This window comes from Drosophila miranda, chromosome 2, assembly GCF_003369915.1.
Source record: "Drosophila miranda strain MSH22 chromosome 2, D.miranda_PacBio2.1, whole genome shotgun sequence".
NCBI classification, from domain to species: domain Eukaryota; kingdom Metazoa; phylum Arthropoda; class Insecta; order Diptera; family Drosophilidae; genus Drosophila; species Drosophila miranda.
The window spans coordinates 10,836,426-10,857,972 of NC_046675.1; the positions used below are offsets into that span (position 1 = coordinate 10,836,426).

General features: G+C 42.1%; 2 protein-coding genes across 13 annotated transcripts in view; both read left to right on the forward strand.

Annotated features, from left to right (window-relative positions):
- On the forward strand, positions 1–1,796 carry LOC108157809. Its single transcript, XM_017290006.2, has 2 exons — positions 1–966; positions 1,033–1,796. The coding sequence occupies exons 1-2, from the start codon at positions 102–104 to the stop codon at positions 1,365–1,367; spliced, it is 1,200 nt and encodes a 399-aa protein (XP_017145495.1). The 5' UTR covers positions 1–101; the 3' UTR covers positions 1,368–1,796.
- A 1,250-nt stretch (positions 1,797–3,046) lies between these two features.
- Positions 3,047–21,547, forward strand: part of LOC108155077 (protein lap4) — a 69,342-nt gene continuing 50,841 nt past the window's right edge. For 6 of the 12 annotated variants that reach the window (XM_033389576.1, XM_033389581.1, XM_033389579.1 and 3 more), the window contains exons 1-3: positions 3,086–3,187; positions 4,434–4,906; positions 13,220–13,337. In XM_033389576.1, coding sequence (XP_033245467.1) covers positions 4,745–4,906; positions 13,220–13,337 — 280 coding nt within the window. In that variant the 5' untranslated portion in view covers positions 3,086–3,187; positions 4,434–4,744. Of the gene's footprint in view, positions 3,188–4,433; positions 4,907–13,219; positions 13,338–21,547 lie in introns of all 12 variants that reach the window. The other 6 variants (XR_004472004.1, XM_017285680.2, XM_033389575.1 and 3 more) reach the window with 3 other exon arrangements.

Below are 21,547 nucleotides of genomic sequence, written 5' to 3' on the forward strand. Positions count from 1 at the left end.
CATCCATTCCATCAGTTCATAGGAACCCGTAAAACCTATCGTTTCGTTGCGTTCCCACTCATTCGTTTTTTTGTTGAATTATTCTTGTTTTATTCGGTAAAATGGCCAAAAAGCCTATAAATTTCAAGGAGATGTCCGCGATGCCACCGCGCACCATCAAGCTGGAGAACGAGAAGCAGACCGTCGCGGAGGCTCTCAATTTCATGAAGCTGGCATGCATGCGCCAGCCAGAGGAAGCCATGAAGTCCAAGGAGACCGATGGTCCCACAGTGGCGGACGAGCTGAATGCTCGCCTGGCCATGGTGCACGTGCGCGAGAATCGGGCCAAGCGCATCAAGCGTCTGGTCAAGTTTCCCCCAACCGAGCAGCAGGCATTGTACAAGTTCATCTGCGTCTGTCCCCGATACCATCCCTGCTACGGACCCTGCCAGCACACGGGCCAGATCATCATCGACCGCGACGTGCTGTCGCGGGAAGAGCACATCTGTTTCCTGGCCACACCCAAGAAGGACCCGATCTCACCACAGCTACTCAAGCCGCCGGTTTACTACTCCAAAAAGTACTTTATGCCAACGTGCACGGCCCGCATTGAACGCCTGGCCGATCCCCTGCCGGTCCGGGTCAAGGACACGATCAAGACCTACAAGAACGTACTCGAGCCCCGCCAATTGGCCGCCTTGCAGAACCAAATGAAGCCCAAGCCGCCCGTGGAGGTGATGAGCATGGACAGGGCCCTGGAGTACCTGGAGGAGGAGCTGCGACAGCGTCGAGCGGCCAAGCAACTGCATCGCCGTCGCTGCAAGAGCCTGAAGAAGCGAATCCTCCTGCGGCAGCGCAACCAGATGCAGAAGATCGTGTGCGTGTTGTTCGAGGAGATGAAGGATTTCCTGCTCAACGATCAGTTTATCGTTGACGAAAACTCGCCGCTCTGTGCTGTGATACTGGATAAGATTAGGGAGTTTACGGGTGAGTGACAGAACTCTTAAGCTGTTGACAAATTGAAAATAAATATTGTGTATGGCATCCCTGCAGATCAAGAGTTCTACACGACCAGTAACCTACGCGAATATCAGAAGATATTGGCCAACAACCTAACCGTTTGGATCAACAAGTTCGTCTCCAACTTGAACATTTACTTGGCCCCACAACAGATCCCCGTCCAGCGCACGATGATGGCCGACGAAGATCCGGAACAGTTTGTGCCTCTGTCGGACTACATTTCGATGTCCGAACAACTGGAGGAGATGACGCGCGACACCGGCCATATTGGCTATGACTTTGAGGACTATGACAACGAGGAATATTTGAATGATGTACTAACAGCGCCCGGTGACGGCGATGACGATACACTGATGAACGCCGATTAATCAGTTCTGCGTAGCTATCACCCTTCTAAACTCCTTGGCAGAAAATTCCATAGTGTACAGATCCAAAATTTAAGTGTATCAATCCAAATTAATAGTAAATGTTCGTTCGTATCCCAACCTCTTCGTATCGTTTATAGTTCAGCAATCCCACAAAGGACTTGGGACAACAACAAAAATTACATACATACATGTAGATCTGTTTTGGGTTTTAACAAAATAGGGTATACAAAGGCATATACTAGGGCTTACACGCAACATAGCGACTGTTTTTTTTTGTTGAACTATTTTGTTTAAGCCTTGTTTTAGTCAAAATACAAAAAAAGCAAGGACTAAAAACTACCCAATCTTAAAGAAAATTTATTCATCAACGGCCTAAAACTATGTGGGCAGAACTAAGAATTTTAGTTAGCCAGAATTATTCCACGGAATCCCTAAATTGAGCAATATGAACGACTATCCTTTTGGTTTTTTTGTTTTGACCTATTTCGCTAAGACCTTTTTTGTTTGACCCTTTTCGCTAAAACCTCTTTTTACGCAAAATGCAATAAAAGAAAGTGTTTAAAATAAGCCAGTCAAGTTGAAAATATGTTAATAAATCGGATAAAATTATGTGGGCAGGGCCGAGCGTTTTATCTAGCTGGTAATATCAAATCGAATATCAAAATCAGGGAATATGGTTTCTAATCTTTGACGGAGAACGATTAAATTAACCCATTTTAGACCAAGGGGGGTACTATTATATGCCACCAAAAATAATGAAAATGTGATAATTTTAGCGCTGTTCAGGTGTAAGATATTGTGGTAATTTTTGAAAAGATGATAGATAGGGTGTGGTGGATCTATCAGAAGAATTTACAAATATAATTATTTTGCCCGACTTAATTCAAGTTTCTCGCCTGTTTAAATAGAGGGGTTTAGGTGGGCTTAGTTAGTTCAATCGTCTGACGTGATCAGTGCTGTCAGGTTTTCAGAGTCAATATAAGCTAGATTTCAAACAAATAAAAATATGCTAAAAGAGGTTTAGCCACCTTAGCATCCTACTCTTGACTGTTATAGTATTTGTCGTTCTTTTAAACTAACTTAAAATATTTTAATGTCAATTCGCAGTTGCGGTATTTTCCCATTTGAATAAATACAGTGAATTTATAAGAAATTTATACGATAAGTGTCGGTTTCCATCACAAAATACATAAAAAGCTAGTTCCGATATTTTGTATTCAACAAAAAATCAAAAAAAGGATCTATTTTAAAAAATTGCTAAACAGCCTTGAACAGCTATTTGCAAATTTTATATGCTAGTCCACCTCTAAAATGCTAGATCTAGCCCGAAAAAGCTAAACTGGCAGCACTGGTCGTGATAGGTACTATCTGTTTTAATATTGCTTGCATTTTCTGGACCGTATTGCCTGTTGGCCATTTTCGCTAACACCTTTTTTCTGACAAGAACCAATAAAAGCAAGTATTTCGAATAAGCCAGTTAAGTAAAAAATTGATTCATTAATCGGATAAAATTATGTGGGCATGGCTAAATGTTTTATATAGTTAGTAATATTCGACGGAAGATCAAAATCGGAATATGTAAAATAGAACTTGAATTCGTCAGTATATTTACGGTACATTTTGAAAAAGAGGCGGTATGTTTCGGTATATTTCTGAGGGTCGGAAGGTATATTTTATCGTTAAATTCGCGGTCACACTGGTCGTGTGTTTTGGTTTGGGTGGTTTTTGCGTGTTTTTGTTTTATTTCCAATCGAAGCCATTTGCAGGTAACTTAAAATTTCTCGGCCGGCAGCAACAGCGCGCGCCTTTTAATGATTTTGGTAACTTAACTTAACTGAAAGCGAAATTCGAAAAGTTCTTGGAGAGTCAAATATTTAAATGTGCTACAATAACAGTGCCGTGCCATTTGATAATCTTTTGGCTGAAGTTCCCATGTGAAACCGTGAAACGTTTGCCGCCTGCGGGAAAAAACGAGCCTTGTACGCGCGTCGTTTTCGTTGTTGTTTTTTGTTTTTGCGTTTTTCCCTGTACAGTAAATTTATTTTACTTTATTCGCAAAGTGGCCGAAAAGTCAAAACGTGTTAAAGCGTGCGAAAGGTGGTAACAAGAACGAGGCAAAACGAAAAAAAAAACCGAGAAAAATGCTGTCGTTCATATTGAGTTCCGTCTCCCTCACTCCATCTCCTTAGCTCCTTTTTTTCGCCGCCTAAGACCAGCATTTTGTTGTTGCGCATCGTATACGTGTGCAAAAGTGTGTGTATGGTGTAGCTTGGAGTGCGTTAAGTGTGTGGTGTGTGTGTATGTTGTGTGTAAATTCCAAAACATACGCCGCTCTTTGCACAGTGGCGGCAAGGTGCATGAGTATAGGGTGAGGAGTTAACTAAAATGTACTATAGCTCACAAAAAGTAACTCCGATTTTTGGGTGTGTCTCTGGTTCGCCTTTTATTATAATTTTCCCACTTTTATGCCGCTTGGAATGTGTGTCTGTCTCTCTTTGTGCTCCCCGTCATTCCCTCATTTTCGGCTCATTCGCTGGCTGGCCGTGTGCTGTTTGTGTTTTGTGTGGAAAGAGAAGCAACAAATGCGACTACCAACTACGTGATGAAATGCATAAAGTGTCTCTGTCCCTGTCCTGCCTTTACCTTTGGCCCCCTCCCCGGGTCCCTTAAGTGCCAATTAGAATTGATTATTATTCATTATTTCTCTTATTACTGATACACACACACACCCAGACACACATTAGCAGCGACAAACAATTTCATTTTCATAAGACTCCAAAAACGCGCTCTCTTTTGAGTGTCTCTCTTTTGTTCCCTCCTTCTCCTTCTATCTCTCTCTCACTCTCGGGCAAACAACTCCTCAACGTTGCTGTTGTTGTCAGCGACAAGGTCTCTCTTCTTCTTTTGTGCGTTTTTTTGTTGCTACCTTTTTGCCGTTTATTTTTCGCATAACGTCATAACGCAAACGTAAAGACCGCGGATAACGTGACGCAAAGTGAAATAAATAAGAAATAAATAAATGAAAAAAATATACAAATAATTAATGAAAATTCCTATAAATTACAGAATCAAATTCTGGCCAAAATGTGGTCAAAAAGTGTGCGATAATCGATGTAAATAAAATAAAACGTGAAACAAAAAAAAAGAAAAGTTAAAAAAGTGCCAAAACAACAAATGTGGCAACAATTTGGCCATTTCTGCGTGTATGCTGTTGTTTGAGCCTGGGCCCAAAACAATCGACAACAACAACAGCAACAACCACAGTGGGAAATAACTTAAGCGAATACAAAAAAAAGGAAAATACGAAAATAATATCTAAAAGATTCACTAAACGACCAATAAAGTAAGCCCGACCCGAAGCGACGCGACGCGACGCGATGTTCAAGTGCATTCCAATCTTCAAGGGCTGCAACCGGCAGGTGGAGTTCGTGGACAAGCGCCACTGCTCCCTGCCCCAAGTGCCCGAGGAGATACTACGCTACTCGCGTACCCTCGAGGAGCTCTTCCTGGACGCCAATCACATCAGGGACTTGCCCAAGGTGAGTGTGTGGGTGGGTGGTGCCACAAATGTCAGGGCTCTCAAAAGTGCGTGGGGAAATTGAAATGAAATTCGGTCTGGGCGGGACCTTTACAGTTTCCGCCGTGGTTTGGGAAATGAATACTTTAAATATTAATGGGAAGGAGTGAACGTTTAGTTGGTTCTTTGTAAATATTCTAAGATACATTTACGAACCATCGGGTTATCTGAAAGAACAAACCGAAAGGTCCATCATCGGAGAGCAAACAAATTTGTCAAACCTGAACCTCCCTGAGGATGACCTTGTTGCGCATCTCTCAGATACGACGGGAGAGGGTTGATGCGCCTCGGCGCGTAGTCTACATTCCTGGAAGGACATTGACCCTCGGGCCTAGGGTCTACTTTGGCCAGCCTCCTGGTACGACGGGTAGCTTCTTCGGCATCCACCGTTTGGGAACAGCAGACAACAATTACGACAAAAGACGGTGCCTCCGTCCGAGCGGAAGTCTTTAATTAATGCGGAGAGCGGGTCGGGGCGGTGGCAGGGGCAGGGGAAGGGGGAGGAGGCATCTTTAACATTTAACAATGCACAAGCTTTAATATTGAGTACATGCTGTACATGGGGCTGGTGGCATGGTGGCTGTCGGGCGTTGCATGCATAATTGAATCCACAATTACGCAACTTGTGGATACACATAGATACACATCGACACAGCCACAAAGATACTCTTGGGCATTATGTCAACATCAAAAGCCACCGGCTGTAATACCAATTAATAGCCAAGTGCTGCCCCTATGATAATATTGGACCCTCCACCCGCTGCCCCGCTGAATCTATGGAGGAGACATTCGCAGAGTATTTCTGATTCACTGTTGTGGCATTAGAATTTTATTGGTATTTTCTAGCATTTTTCTTGCATTGCCGACATAAAATCCACACTTCCAAAAACATTCAAAATCAATAAAAATAGATTTCCATATAATTTTGGGCACTTTAAGGTGAAAACCTATTAAAAAAACCAAAAGTTAACTGTTCGGTATTTTTTTGGTATTTTTAAGGTCATGTTTTCCTTTATTATTATCTCCTTTAAGAGAGATGATTCTTGTTAAAAGAACTTGAACAAATTATCGCTCAATACTTCTTATATTAGCATCAAAAATGCTGTAAAGGTCGTCCTACCGAATTCGCATAGTTTTGTAATTTTGTAACCCAACCTCAAGAACCGCTTCTGTTTTTTGGTGATGTAATTTCAGGTCGTATTTAGTCTTAAATCCGACCGTACAATCGAATGTTGTAATTTTTTTTATAAGATATTCAGCTAGAATAATGATTTTTTTTATTTTTTTATAATTTTTTTTTGTGTATTTGTGTATTCTAACTCCAATATTCAATATTCTCTGGTATTTTTTTTTTTTTTTAGTATTTTCTAGTACAAGATTAGTATTTTTGTCAGTATCATTGCAGATTTTTTCGAACTTCAATCGAAAATTTGTTTCCAATATGTTTCTGGTATCGGTTGAGAATTTTTTTTTAGTATGTATTTATTTTTGATCTATATCAATATCAGTCTAGTATTTTTCTGGTAATGTAACAGCATTTTTCCTAGCATTAATTATGTAAATTCTAGTAACAGCTTTTTATTATTTTTCTAGTATAATTCTTAAAACAAAATATACTACTCTAGTAGTGATATTAGTATCTTCTAGTATTTTCTGATATTTTTCCAGTATCTGCCTTTAATCTGAATAAATGTGGAACTAATCCATCACTTCCATGGGATGTACTAGATATAATTGAAAAAGTTCTGAAGCTTCCGTTGAACTGCAATTTATTTGTATTTGCTGTATCTGTATCTGTATCTGCTTCTGGTTCTGATTTCTTTCTGTCAGCGGTCTTCCGTTTGCGAGTGTGCGAGTGTATCTGTATCTGCCGGATAGACGAATCAACAACAAATAAGCAGAACTCTGAGAACCCACAACGGCGGGGCAGAGTCGGACAGACATAAACAGAAGCAGTCTCGTTGACATAGCAACGAGTGGGGGCGGAGCAGGAGTGCTGTGGCACACAGATGCATGTACTCCCCGCAATTGCAACCCAAGCGAAGGAGCAGCCCCCCGTCCATGTTCCCCTTCTCTGGTTGCAAATTTATTTGCGGTCGCTGTGGCTTGTGTTTTCATTAGAGTTTTCCTAGAGTTTTCCTCGAGTTTTCCTCCTCCTTTCACTAATGAACTTCTAATGCAAATTCATGTCTGCCACAAGTCGGACACAATTTTATTAGAGCATCGTTCAACGGCCGCCGTCGCCGCTGCCACATGTTGCTGCCACAATGGACACAAGTCTCTCACAGCAATCACGATGGCAGCAGCAACGGATGTACTGATGTACTGTGGGGGGGAGGGGTCTCTGGACAACCCTTTTTTTATGCAGAACCACATTTCCGCGTTGTCAGAGGCAACAATAAGCGGTAGGGCATCGACTCTGGCTCTCAATCTACTTCAATCTACAGGCCATTCATTTCGGTTAACAATTGTGTGGCAGAGCAGCGAAACGCCTCTTGACAGGGGCTGGGGGGGAGGACCTACCCCAAGAACAAACCAGAATTTGTGGCAGACACACACACACACACACAAAGAGAGGAGGGAGGGGAGAGAGTACCCACCCATGGTTTGGGGCCCTCCGCCATTCATTTGGGCCAATTAGTCACGGCTCAAAGATAAGATACCAGGTAATCGCCACCTTATCGCCCTGGCATTGCCCCCATCCATTGCCTGATTGTCTACCTCTTGGCTTACGAAACCTGAAGCCGTCGCAGCCCAGGTGCACCCTTCCCGCCTTCCCTTCCACAAAAGTGGGACCCAGAAAATAAGCAGCAGCAGCGCGGCAATGACATCATTTTGGCAGTAATCGGCATTCGAGGCGTTCGACCATAGGAGAAACCCCAATGAAAAGGCAGGCAGCTATGGGAAACACTTCCAATCGAAGATCGAATCGTATCGAATCGTACATGACCGCTGGCTTTCGGTTTTTAGTGGCTCTTTGGACAGTGTTTTGTGTAATCTATCTTTGGGCTATAATTCGAGATACATTTTCTTCTAGCTTTGAAGAGATTTATATATCGAATAAGCAGAGGAATAGACCGGATATTTGTGGATAATTATGCACTATCTGCCAGTTACAGCTGTCATAGCGGTATTCTACAGTATCTATGGATATTTCAGGGATTGATATCTTTCAAATATTGTTGCAACAATTTTAAATAGATTTGCAAAACATTTTTCAAAGAATTTAATAAGTTTTCAAAGTTTATTTTTCTTTGGATTTTACTTAATCTTGGAGGCCCTTAAAATCCATCGACCAAAAATGTACAAAATTGTATTTTTATATCCGGTTTACCTCATAGATTACCTCCTCCAAAAGCAAGTCCTGTGGCAGAACCCAGAATCCTTAAAAATTATAATTTTTCTTACTAGATTTTAGAAAGTTATGGCTATCCGATCCGATGATTACAGCCAGAATGAAGAAGGAAAGTTTCCAGGTTCAGGGCTAACGTTACCGCCCTCTCGCTCTCCCTTGCTTTCCCTCTCTCTATGCCTCCCCCTCCCCCTCCCTCTCGCTCTCTCTTGTGTCCGCTCATTCATTCTCTGTCTATAAGCCCTCTCTCTCTCTCTCTCTCTCGCAGTGTGGCTTAGCACAGACTTCTGATATACATTAATCTCAAATATTCTACTTTATAAATCCATTACTGAAAAATTATATTTTTTCTTAAAAAATTGTCATTGGAATATAATCTAGAAATGGTCTCTATCTCGCTTGATTTCCCCCAAGCGTGATCTATATATTTCCAGTTAAAATGTTCCAAAATTAGAAATAGAAAATCTTCAAAAATCTTTTTTCCTCAGAGATTTGTCGATCTTGGTTTTATGTACTTTAATTGGTGATTTTTTAAGAGGTTCCCAACTAAAAGAAACCGAAAACTGCATGCTTAATAGTAGCAGATACATTTGGTACATTCCATAGATACATTTGTGCAGTTTTCAATTTGAACTGTACTTTCCACCTGTGGAATGTGGAATGTTTTATTTCGTGTTTGTTTTTAGTTTTTCCATTCGTCACACACAGAATCTAGACTTCCCCCCACCGCCCCCCTCTACCGGCCATAGATAGATCTATCTTTAGCGCTGCTTGAAACCGGTTTCCCCCCTCTCCCCCTCGAAACGTTCTCTCCACTTAATTGTTCTCAATGGCATTCGTATCTGAGGCTCTGTTTAGCTTTTGTTTAAGCACAAAGATACGTAGATACAGTTGAAGAGAGAGAAAGAGAGAGAGAGAGCGGGAGAGGAGTGCATCTGCTTTCGTTGGCAAAGATTCCCGCTCCGAAGATATAACTCAGATTTATGGCAATTGCGTTGCAATTTCTTTATTTGCATCTGAGAGATACTAAACTTAATGGGATTGCCTTTGAAAGCTACTAAATTATGCACCAGCAGCTGTCTGCAGTTCGTATCTGTTGCAATCATCGGCTATAAAGAAAGTTTTGTTAACAAACAAACACAGATGCAGATGCTGCTGCTGCAGATACTGTATCTGTTACTGTTACTGGTTGCTGGTGTGCGTGCGTGTGTGTTTGCGTTGGATAGAAAAATGAAGATGTACAGATTCGAATAGGCGCACAGATGCGCCCAGATGCCACCCGGAGACGGGCTCTGTTTTTGCGGATTTGCAACACATATTTGTATCTGTGTATCTACAAGTGGTGCTGGTGCTGCCGCTGCCGCATGTGTATCTGAAGATGCAGTGCGGCGTGAAATACTAAACGTGGCTGCCATGGAAGCCACTCTCTGGCCACATTATTGTTGCCACTCGTGTGTCGGGTCGTGTCTCTGGTTCTAGCTTCTCAGCTGGTTATACGCTTCAGATGCGTCTCGTCCACACAAAATGTATCTATAACTCGTTTTCCACACGGCCTCGAGGCGTGTGTGTGTGTCGCGGGCTACTGGTTGCTGGGCGCCTAGTCGCCGGCAACATGCACACACAACCCTGAAAAAAACAGAGACAGAAAGAGCGACAGATACACAGATACACGGACTACACTTGCAGATAGAGATACAAAAAGCAGAAACATTTAAAAAATTGCTCAAATCCAGCGAAGCGCGCACTGCATTTACATGTCATGGTTCAGTGCCCTGCCCCCTTGCCCTTTAGCCCAGATGTATCTCTGAGATACATAGTTTCTCATCTAGAAGCAGATACATTCCATTAGGCAAACAAATTGGGTTTTAACCAAACAGAAAATTGAATTGTTTGAAAATCAGATTCGTTTATAAAAAGCTTTTGCCTTTGCCAGAAAATCAAATTATCGTTGGGTTTCAGCTGCAACATGCCACCAATCCCGCTGCTGTGTTGCAACCAGTCTCGGCAGTGCCTCTGCCTTCTGCCACTTGCTGTGCGCCTGCTCCGACTAGATACAATAGTAAAAGTGTTGCTGTGGCTGTGGCTGTCGTCGTGCCTGCCCCAAAGCCAAAGCCTGTCTCTCTCTCTCGCTCTCTGTGTGAGTGTGCGTGTGTGTGTGTGGCATAGAAAACTGGTAGGTTGCAGCCACATTGCATTTGCCGGCCGGTGTCTGCTGGCCGGCCGGTAATTTATGGTCCATGCAGCAGGCAAGAGAGAGAGAGGGAGGCAAAGATACAAACAAAACTCAAGTTGCAAGCGTGGGTTGCATGGAGCAGGGAATGCGCCTCTCTTTTGTGGGCTCCAGCCAGTGCCAGCGCCAGCGCCAGAACTTGGCTTTTATTGTCATCATGGGTGCCTCTTTTGGTGGAATACCCTATCGATCCCATGGGTTGCAAGACAAGGGCGATAAACCCAAAGACAATATAAATATTACGATGAGTAACGCCCATACATTTCCATGGTTATATGCAGCGAGGGTTTTGGGAAGCGAGCAAATATATGGAAATCCGTAAATGGAATCCGCTTGCATGTGTGTGTACAGATGATTTGGGAGCTTTAACAGAGCCTGAAGCCACTTTCAAAATCCACCCTGGAAAAGATGCAAAAGTATCTGGCTTAAGGCTTTAGTTGAAGTGGGAAATGGCTAAGATGGGAGCACTATATCCAGATCGGTTGAGGCCTCAAAAAGCTATAGTTTCTGCCTTCAAAAAGGGTATCCAAGGCTCCTGCTTCCAATTCTTTCCTCTCGGCCATTGCCCCGCCCCATCTTTGCTGCACTTCGCTTTGGGCCATTTTCATATGCAAGTTTCTTCTTTTCTTCGGCCTCTGTGTGCCTGTCGCCTTTGTCGTCAGTCGCCTGACAGTTGCAACTTTTTGACGCATGATTTGTTGAAAGGTTTTTTTTTTGTGGGAGGCACTAATGGAGTCCAGTCCCTCTAGGGCTTAGACCTCCTTTTGTCTCTCGTTCGTTGATTTTTTGCTGCTTTTTTTTTGCGCTTGGCATTGACTCTCTCTCCCTCTCTCTCTCTCTCTCTCTCTCTCTCTGTCTCTCGTGGTGGCCCCAAAAAGAGAGAATTAGTTTCGTTCTTTGAATTCCATTCGATTTGTAAGTCCAAAAAGTACGTGTACGTGTATCTGTGTGTTCTGTCTGTGTCTGTGTGTGTGTGTGTGTGTTCTTGTGGAATTTCGTTTTTGTTCTGTGTCTCTTTGGAAGTGGGTCAACAATCTCATTGAGTCACGGCCCCAAAGGCAGCAGCAGCGGCGGCTCATACGGACAGCAGTACTCATATTTCCCATTGTCATGTGGGGGCCAACAGCGGGTTAAAACTGAGAGTAGCGACTGGGGGATACCCTAAAAAATGTGACATTTTAAGGGGTATATTTTTAAGCCAAAGTATCTTGCTTAAAAATAGAGCAAAATATTCGACGATTATTCCCATATTTTTCCATATGCTGTATGGATGTGCGATGCGATTTTAATGATTTTTTTTAGTAGATAGAAATTTTATTTTTTTTTTTTTTTTAATATTTAATTTTAATAATTTTTTTTGTTGGTCGATAGATATTTTATTTTTATTTTTAAAAATTATTTAAAGTATTTAATACTCAAATTAATATTTTTTTAAAATAATTAAAGTATTTAAGACTAATTAATTTTTTTTTGTTGGAGAAAATTATACAGAACAAATTATGATGTTTTAAAAGAAAAAAATAAAAAAAGCGTGTGATCAAGGTCGAAGAATTGGGAGGGGGATATTATTTGGTTCAATTATTTGTCCAGGTTTCTAGGGTAGAGGTCCTCTCAGATCAAATTAATATTTTAAAAAATAATTAAAGTATTTAAGACCCAAATAAATATGATTCTAACGAAGGCTAACAAAAAGTCTTCTGCCTCTAGCTAGATTATAGCAATACCAAAAAGAGACTTGTATCTCTTAAGTTCTGGATAGTAGATGGGTAAAAAGTTCCTCTAAAACTTCTTACAGGCAAAACATTTAGAAATTTAGTCGTATCTAAAGACAGGGCGGCACAAACCTCAGGGGAATCCATGGCCTGGCATGTGTCCTCCTCCAACAGCAGACTGGCTCTCCCCTCCCTTGGGTGTGTCCCATCTCTAGGCAAACACAATATACCCTTCCCTTGTGTTCACACGTATTACAGGGCATTCCAAAAAAGTAAAAGAAAAGAAACCGAAGAAGAATTTAATAAACTTTATGATGACTACGAGAACTACGAATTATTTTCATTATTATTCCTGCGGTGGCACAAATGTTTGCGGGCCCCCGCAGGGGGGGCGGCTATAAAAAGAGGAAGAGGCAGGCGACGACCAGCCGACCGCTGCGGCTGTTAACCTTGAGGTCTATGACTCAGTGGAAATGTGAAAATGTGGGTGTGGAAATGAAAAAGGGACGGCAAGATGGGAGATGGGTCGTACTCCACATTGCACTGAAGGAAGGTCAATGGAGTGGAGTCTGGGGATCTGGGGTCTCGGGTCTGGGGTCTCCCTTCACTTTTGGAAAGTACCAAAAAGACAGACAGAGAGACATAATTTATTTGCGAATCAAAGTCGTGAGTTTTCATAAATGAATTGTTGGCGACATGTACCCCCAGTCGGAGGGAAAAGAAAGCACAGCCCCACGGAGTCTCCTCCGGACCGAACCGAACCGAACCTATCCATGGCTCCATTCTAATGGACGACGTTTGGGTCACGGCTTCCCAAAAACAAATGACAAACTCTTGAAGGAGATTTATGGCCACGAATATCGAGGGGCAATGCAATTTCTTTCTTTCAGAGAAAAGCGGAAAATGCAATGACATTTGAATGTATCTTTGATGTGTTTTTGTGTCGTGCTCTGAGGTCTAAATCTTTTCTTTCTTTTGCAGAATTTCTTCAGATTGAATCGCCTGAGAAAGTTGGGGCTGAGTGACAATGAAATTGGACGCCTGCCGCCGGATATACAAAATTTTGAAAATCTTGTCGAGCTCGATGTTTCACGCAATGGTAAGTGGCATGCAACAAGTGGGTAGGCCTGTTCCTGTGGGTTAGAGATGATTGATTGATTGACGGGGAAACAGCCGCCACAGCAGCGGTGGAAATGTTTGGCTTTTGATATACAAATTGAGTGCCACATGCAACGGACAGATGCTGCAACAATGCACAGATAATTGTGTGTGCATCGTGCAGCGGATGGATGGGACTCAGCAGGGGATTTGCACTCTTAATTAAAGTATCTCACGGCTACCTCTCCCTCTCCCAGTGTGGTTTGGCAGTGATTTAATTTTTGTTTAATTGAGTGATGGGATTTCATGGCTTTTGCTGTCAAAAATTATCATAAATATTCATAGAACTCTCTCTTCCTCTCTCCTACGACTCTCTCTCTCTCTCTTTTATCACGGTTCATTCCAATCAAATATCAATATCAATTGAGCGACTAATTCAATCAAACATCCATTTATTTTTAATAAATTAAATCACAGGCAAAAATTGAATTGTGCCGCGAATGGAATTGTTTTTAGATTATTCATGATTATTATACGGGCTAAAATGTGTGTGTGCAATGCCAACAAAATACTTTGTTTTTTAAATGTCTTAAATTATTTAATCGAATAAATCGCCTGCCGAAGCCACTGCATATTCACGTTTAATTGTGGCATTAGAAGCATTTATTGAATCAATCATAAATTATTTCGAGGTGTTTAATCCATTAGATTGGGAATTCGAGCTGCAAAGATTCTTAGATACATTTAAGCAGTGTATTTGATAGGAAAATAAACTCAAAATGGTATTTAATGGCTGGAAAATGATTGGAATTCGTTGAGCAATGTATCTAGAGCAATGAAAAGTGCAAGTATCTATTAAATTCGAGTATCTTTTGTTAGAAAATACACTGGCATCGGTGTACCGTGTCTAGAGCACAAGTATCTGTATCTTCAGAGTATCTTTGTCCCATTTGTTGGCATGAAATACAATATTCTTTGCATTTGCATGCAGAAATTTCCATTTGGATGCATTTGCCCTTTTAAATTTCACTGCACCACGAAAAGATATTCCCCAATGTGCAGTTCAATTTAAAAGGCAACAGAAAAGAACACAACGAAAAGGAAGTATCTCTTCTGCACCAGAAAGCCGCGTGCCCCGAACATCTGTGGGCATCGAGGTTCCAGGTTTCTGTCAGAAAGTTTGATAACTTTTTTAATTTTAGTCATATTCGAATGCACTTGCACAGATACAGATGCACACCCCCACACACACTCAGATACTGGGGGGAATCGGAGAGATACGATTCTTTCATGGCATATGGATTTTTCTGCTTAGGCAAGCGTAAATCCGTAAACAGTAAACAGTAATTGGAGTCAAGTGCAGCGCCGGCAGCAACTCCTCTGCCCCTGCCCCTGCCGCTGCATTTTGTGTCAAAATAAATGAGAAAATAAACACATAAAACATATACAGAAAATATACAACAACCGCCGCCACTCTCCTACTGGCATTGCCATGGCAACAGCAACAGTGGATATCGTACGATTCATCGTTCATTCATTCACGATACGGCACTCGGACTGCACTTGCAGAAAAAAAGACCAAGAAGGGAGATATCTGTAAAGAAAGAAGGAGAAAGAGTACACTCCGAGTGCAGGAGCCCACTCTGGGAGAGGGGAAGAGAGAGAGAGAGAGTTAGAAAGAAAGTCTCACTGTAAGGGAGCTATCATTGGGGAGAAATCAAGAGACAGAGACAGAGTGCGCTCTCTTCGAGTCCATGAGAACCTACTCTTTACTTCTAGACCACACTGGGAGAGAGAAAAAGATAAAGAAGCGGAAGAAACGCTTCCTTTCGACTTGAAGTCTCTTCGGGAGAGAGCAAGAGAAGTTGAGGCAATGCGATGAAAATCCAATCTAAAATGGTTTGCTGCTCAGCCACACTGGGAGAGAGTGCCTCCTAGCTGCGCAGAGTGAGAGAAAGAGAGCCAAGACCCACTGGAAGAGAGAGAGCGAGCGATATATGAACGCCTTCTTCCGGTTTTCTCTGTGTGTCTGGGGTCGCTGTTCCGGGGTTTCCCTTTCTGGTGCGGGAGGTCTTCAAAAAAAGGTTTCATTTGACCAAATATTGCATTACCTGCCGGCGGACATTCATTGGAGGGCACTCATGAGTGCACTCATTACCCAAATTGGATCGAGCATTGCTTTGCCTTTGAGGGATGACGAGTTTGGCACCGCGACGAGACGCGACGCGGCATTCGGCATGCGGCATCGTGTTGCACTGCTGATTGTGCAGTTTATGGCTTTATAGGCATGACCCACAAAATGACCAAGTGAATGGCCTGGCCTGTTGGCTGTTGGAAATATGAGCTGGATTTTCCTGCCTTCCAGAAGGTGAAAGGAGTCGGACGCCCACGTGAAAAAATTTCGCGATTATACGGCCTCCTATCGGCGTGATTAATGGCCGGCCAAAGAGCGGATAAGTCGATCGGGCAAATATTGAAAGAGATTTTCGTTTAATCTGTGGATACGTGTGTGGGTGGGGGTGGGGGAGGGGACCTTTCACATTCAATTGCTGCCACACGCCGTCGCTCAAGTGCCCGAACTCGTTTTGCCGCCGCACAGGTGTGGGGCATGCCCCCCCCGCCCTATCTCTGTGGCACACCTTTCTTTCATTGCCACATTTATTTCTTCTTTCGCAATTCTCAGCGCGCGCCCTGTCGATTCTATTTTCGCCTCAAATTAGCCTTCTCGATTCGTATTTCAGGGAGAGAAAGAGCCAAGCTGCCACAACAATAGATGGCCATGCCACACAGAGCCAAAGTCCGTGAGTCCCTGAGTCCGTGGTGTTGCTGCACTTGACAATAGAATTTGTTGCAGCAGCAGCTGGGAGCCGCTTTGTCACATCGAAACGCGACGACCGACTCTGTGGCTGCAATAACAATTCTCACAGAAACATGAAATTCCCATATCGCTATATGTCGGTGGTGGGTGTGGGTGTGGGTTTGGGGGTGTTGCTGTGTTTACATATACTTATACACGGCACTGTGTGTGCACAGCTGTGCTCGGAATAATAGCAGCGTTAACTGGCGGAAAAATAGTTAAGGCCTTGGCCAAAAACCAATTTTCCCATTCACAAAGTGATTCCAATTTTTATAGACAGTTTGCTAGAAAAGTTTCTGTAGATTTGGAACACTTTTTAAGGGTTTTTTTAAGGACAGAATACTTCTGAAATCATATTTATTAGGGTTTATAGGGGTCTTCTGAATCTTTTTCTTCTGAGATATTCCACTGTTACAATTTTAAGTTGGATAAACCAGCATTAGAAAAAGTTTATTCTTTATTTGTTTTTATTTTGTTTATTTATTTTTAATTTATTTATTTGATTTTATTTTATTTCTTAATTTTATTTTTTTTTTTTAATTAAGAAAGTTTATTTAATGAAATTTCGTAGCATTTTGTGACCAATTCAGATAAAATATGATCTTAAAATGTTATCCACCTTCTCGACGATTTCTTGGGACAAAAGGCAGAATAGATGTTACCATAGTTAAATAAAATCCCCTCAGAGATGTGAATTTCGTTGCCAATGTGTCCCTTCGCTTATGGGGAACGTGTACAGTGAATCAGCAAAATCTAAACACGACTTTGACGTGAAATTCCATCGAATGCAAGAAACTATTCCCTGGCTCGAGTCACATTTGCCCAAGAAATGCCATTCCTTCTACGCAAAAAAGCCCCCAACCCAATGCAAGATCTGTGCCCCCTTAAGTGGGTCTTGGTGCTATTCGTGTGACCCCCGCTGTGTGAGGGTCTGTGCCCCTGTGCAGGTGTCATTGTTTGTCGTCGGCGACGGCTACAGCGACTCGCGAGTTGTGCACGTAAATCATTATGACAATTTCTGACCCGCTTACAAAACCCGAGAGCCAAAAGGGCTCTGCTGCTATATAAAATGAATTTTTTTTTGCTTCTTGCCGACTGTTGCTAATTGTTTGTTTATTTGCGTATTGCGTTTTCTATTTTCATTTCATTTTCATGTACATATGAAATGTAGTTGTAGTTTTTCCTGCTTTTCTTGCATGTACATTATTTTGATACCCTCTTGGAGAGAGGGGTATGATGATTTTGACTAGAAAAGGTGCTTTGGTGACCATTAAAGATACTCTTAATACAAAAGGGTTATTATCCATCAAAGAACTGCATTTATTGACGGGTGTATTATTCCTACAGATATAGGGAATAGGGATATTCCTAGGCCAAATGGCAATATTTTTAAAATCGCATCAGGGACGTAAGTCCCTTTGCTTTTGACGCTAAAAATAGAAGAAAGCTTTTGACGACTGCTTCTGTCTGTCTTCGTCGGTCGCTTGTCTTTGGATTCGGCTTTTGTTTCTGCCTGTCTGCGAGGATCGTCATCGGCTTTCGCTTCTGTCTGTGTTTGCGGATCGCCTTTGGGTATCGCTTTTGTCTGCCTTTGTGGGTGGCCTTCGGGTAACACTTCTGTCTGACTTTGAGGGTCGCCTACGGGTATCGCTTCTGTCTGCCTGTCTCTCGTCGGATGTCGTCTTCGGCTTTCGTCTTCTAGCTGTCTGTCTGTGAGTCTCGGCAATCGTCAATGGCTCTCGGCTGATCGCTTCTGATTGCTTTTTTTGCACTCTATTCTTTGCCGTCGCTAAGGGGCATATTTGTTGTCGACACCCAATGATTTCTACGAGTAGTACATTTTTCCGCAAGCTGCAGTTTCGTTGTTTGTGGAAGAGTCAGTCGGCGGCGTGTCGTGTTTATTAAATAACAAATATTTCGTGTCACGAATACGTATTTTTTTAAGGCTACTGGCACTGCGTTTTGCAGGCAAAATTGCTGCCAAAATTCCGTTTTTGTGGTGGAATTTGTCGTCCCAATTGGAGTCACGGTGTGACGAGGCGTGAAGCGCAACAGATGCGAGAGGGAGGGGGAGAGGCGACTCCCATAATGTCAATAGTGGAAATAGTGTGATTTATTCAACTGGAATTTCATTTCCCTCTCTGGTGGAATCTCTCTCTCTCTATGATTCTCGCGACTTATTAGAGTGGAAAGTCGAGATATGGCGTTCGATTGTGGAATGTAATTATTTGCCATAATCAGCTTTTCCCAGCAATAGAAACGATGGGAACTATTTATGGAAGAGAGGCCCTCCACCCCCCCCTATACCATATATAAAGCTGATTGGGACACAATCCCTTGCCCTGCCCTTGGGCAGAAAAAACCTCAATTAAATGCCATTTGAAAGTCATGCCCTTAGGCGACACATCTCTCCCTTCAGCAGGAAATGTGTGTCGCACGAGTAAATTTACTATAATGTTTCTTGATGCCTCAGATGGTTGCCTGCCGCTTCTTGAGATGTTGCTTGTGCCTCAAATGGTGGCTTGTTTGTTGCTGCTGCTGCTGTGTTGCAATTGAGGCGTCAACTGGGTCAAAGTTAAAGTGCCATGCGCGGCGGCGCCTCCATTCAAGTGGCGTGCTCATTTTGTTGCCCCAAGTGCAGCACACACACACTCGCAAATAAACCATAAGCCTCAAATGAAGAAGAAAAACCTGGAGGCAAAGAAGGAATCAACGAGAACAAACAGGGCAAAAGAAAAATCAAAGCCCAAGCTTTTGTCGTGCCGTCCATTAGCGTCCATGACTTTGTAAGAACTAGAAATTGGCCAAATAGAGAAACCAAAGTCCAAGTGATGGGAACATTTCAATGTAGTCTCTAAACAAGCAAACAGATAGACAGACGGAAGGATGGACAGACAGACAGACAAACAAAAAGAATTGTATAATTAATAGAATTAAACAAAAACTAAATCAAAATGTCAGAAAAGAATCAGCGAAAACTGGCCAGAAATCATTGAACGGCGAAGAGCGCCCAATGATCTAAAACTCTGGCAACCAATTGACGTCACTCCCTCCCCCTCAAAAAGAGGCGTGGGGGGCGCAGGCAATTAAAAACTACTCGGAGGCAGGCAACAGGCAGCACGGGGCATCCATCGGTTGCCTACTTCGACTGTAAAAACAACAAATCAAAAGTTGCCAGAGCGATTCGACATGGCAACCGAAAAGCAGCAAAACGTGGCCAAAAATTATTCAATTGCCAAAAGAAAACAATGTTTTACTCATTCCAAAAAATAACAAACTTGATTTTAAGCAAACACAAACACGAATTTCAATTGAATTTTTATGTACAATGTATGCTACTTTCTTTTTTAGAAAAATGTATGAAAAATCCTAGAAATTTTTTTATAGAATTTTCTTGGATTCTTTGATATGCAAGGATACAAATCGGATCCCACTTTCCTCTGGAGATAATATTAAATTTCTACGAAAAATTTTTAAAGATCAACGCTTGTAAAGGGTGTAAAAGGCATCTGAAATCTTCGATGTATGAAAATTATAAAGAATTTTCAATCAGAAAATAGAAAAGCATTGAAATATTCGTTTTCTTCTTAGGAAAATCAAATTTTCTTTGAATGTTAAGCATTTTTTTTTTTGTTTAAAGTAAATCAAAAGCCCCATTTTGACACTTCATTCAATGGCCTGCAGCTTACAGCTGTTTTATTTATTTGTATTTTTGTTTTTACTCATTAAACGCAGTTTTTAAGTGCAGACACACACGTACACATGGAAAAGCTGTTGAAAAAATGCTGGAAAAACAGCTTTTCTGGTTAGCTAATATTTTGTGGCTAGAACCTGTTTTTTGTGGCAACAAGCCGCGCTCGCTAAATGTGGCACAGGTGTCCAAAGGTCGTGGTTAAGTGAAAAATGTTAAGGAAAATTGATTATGTCATGCAGGAAGCAAAGGACTTTGCCCTGACAGAGGCTTCAAAATGTCAATAGCAGACGTGTATCTGCCAGATACTCAGATACGCATCTGTGGATGGGGGTGAGACTAATGCGAATTAAATCCCATGAAGGAAATGAGCTTTCAAATCAATTAAAAATCTTTTGCTAAACAGATGCGCTGCAACGTTTGAGTGGCACCTGTTGCTCCACAGCAGCCAAGCGATAATCTTGCCACAATTAAGAGTCATTTCACTTATCACTCTTATTCCCATCCCTCTCTTGCCCCCCTCTTCCTGACACAAAAGACAGCGCGCGCCCGCAGCGGCACTCGTTCTGTGACGGAAAGCCATTTTCCCCTGTTGACGCTTAGGGATTTAGCAGCACTCTGTCGAGGAGAGCACTTTGCACAATGCCACGAGCCAGCCACAGCTGCAGCCATAAAATTGCAGCCCAGACAGACGACAATGAGCGAGGACTCCACTTCTTTTCCCCCGGCAGCTTTCGCTGGCCTTTCTTTTCATCAGTTTGGGGGATGGATGGATGGATGCAATAAGCGAAATGGCAATGTGCCATGAAGAGCAGAAGCAGCTCATAACGAGGTATAGAGGAGCCAGGAGCCACGAGCCAGGAGCCTTGTATGCTGCTGCTGCACAGGCACTGGCAGGATTCAGGGCACAAATTGAAAAGCCCTGGCAAATGAAATATGCATTGCATATCCATCCTTCTCGACATCATCTTCATTAAGTGCAGTCTTCCTATTGAGACACACCGATGACCCCAAAACCATCTCCTCCTCTCCCTGTCTGCCTGTCTGTCTGTCTGTCTTTCTGCCTCTCTTTCTGCCTGTCTCGCCTTCATATACTGACAAATCATTTCATTTTCCCTCGATTTTCAGGCATGCTCTTAAAATTGTTGTTCGTTCAATGACATTGAAAAGAATTTTCATATGTGAAAAATCCCCACTCACGTCTCCACAGCATTTCGTTCCTTGGTTTTTTCTCTGTCGTTGCTGACGTTTCGCCTCGTTTATTAATATCTGAGATTTGCAGAAACAGAAAGGGTATATGGTTTTCGTAGAACTGTATGTAACAAGGGACATATGATGCGCCCATGACGTTGATTCGCTATACGAATTCCCCATAAGCGAGAGGACACATTCGTCTCAAATGACACAAAACAGAGACTATTTGTGTACGAATCGAAATTGGTCAAAATTTTGGGCTTAACATGAATATTGGTAGGAAAAAGCAAGCTTTATGAAAATCTAATAAATACTAAAAGTATCAGAAAATACTAGGAATACTAGAAATGACTTTTTAGTCATTGAATTGACAAAATTTTAGTATTTTTGTTATTCTTATTATTTCTGGTATTTTCTAGTATTTTTGTGCTTTTAGTATTTTTGATATTTTTTGTCAATTCACGTATTT

Coding starts and splice junctions, on each gene's coding strand:
- LOC108157809 (XM_017290006.2), top strand. CDS start 102: ATGGCCAAAAAGCCTATAAATTTCAAGGAGATGTCCGCGATGCCACCG. Junction 967..1,032: donor TAAGATTAGGGAGTTTACGG/GTGAGTGACAGA, acceptor GCATCCCTGCAG/ATCAAGAGTTCTACACGACC.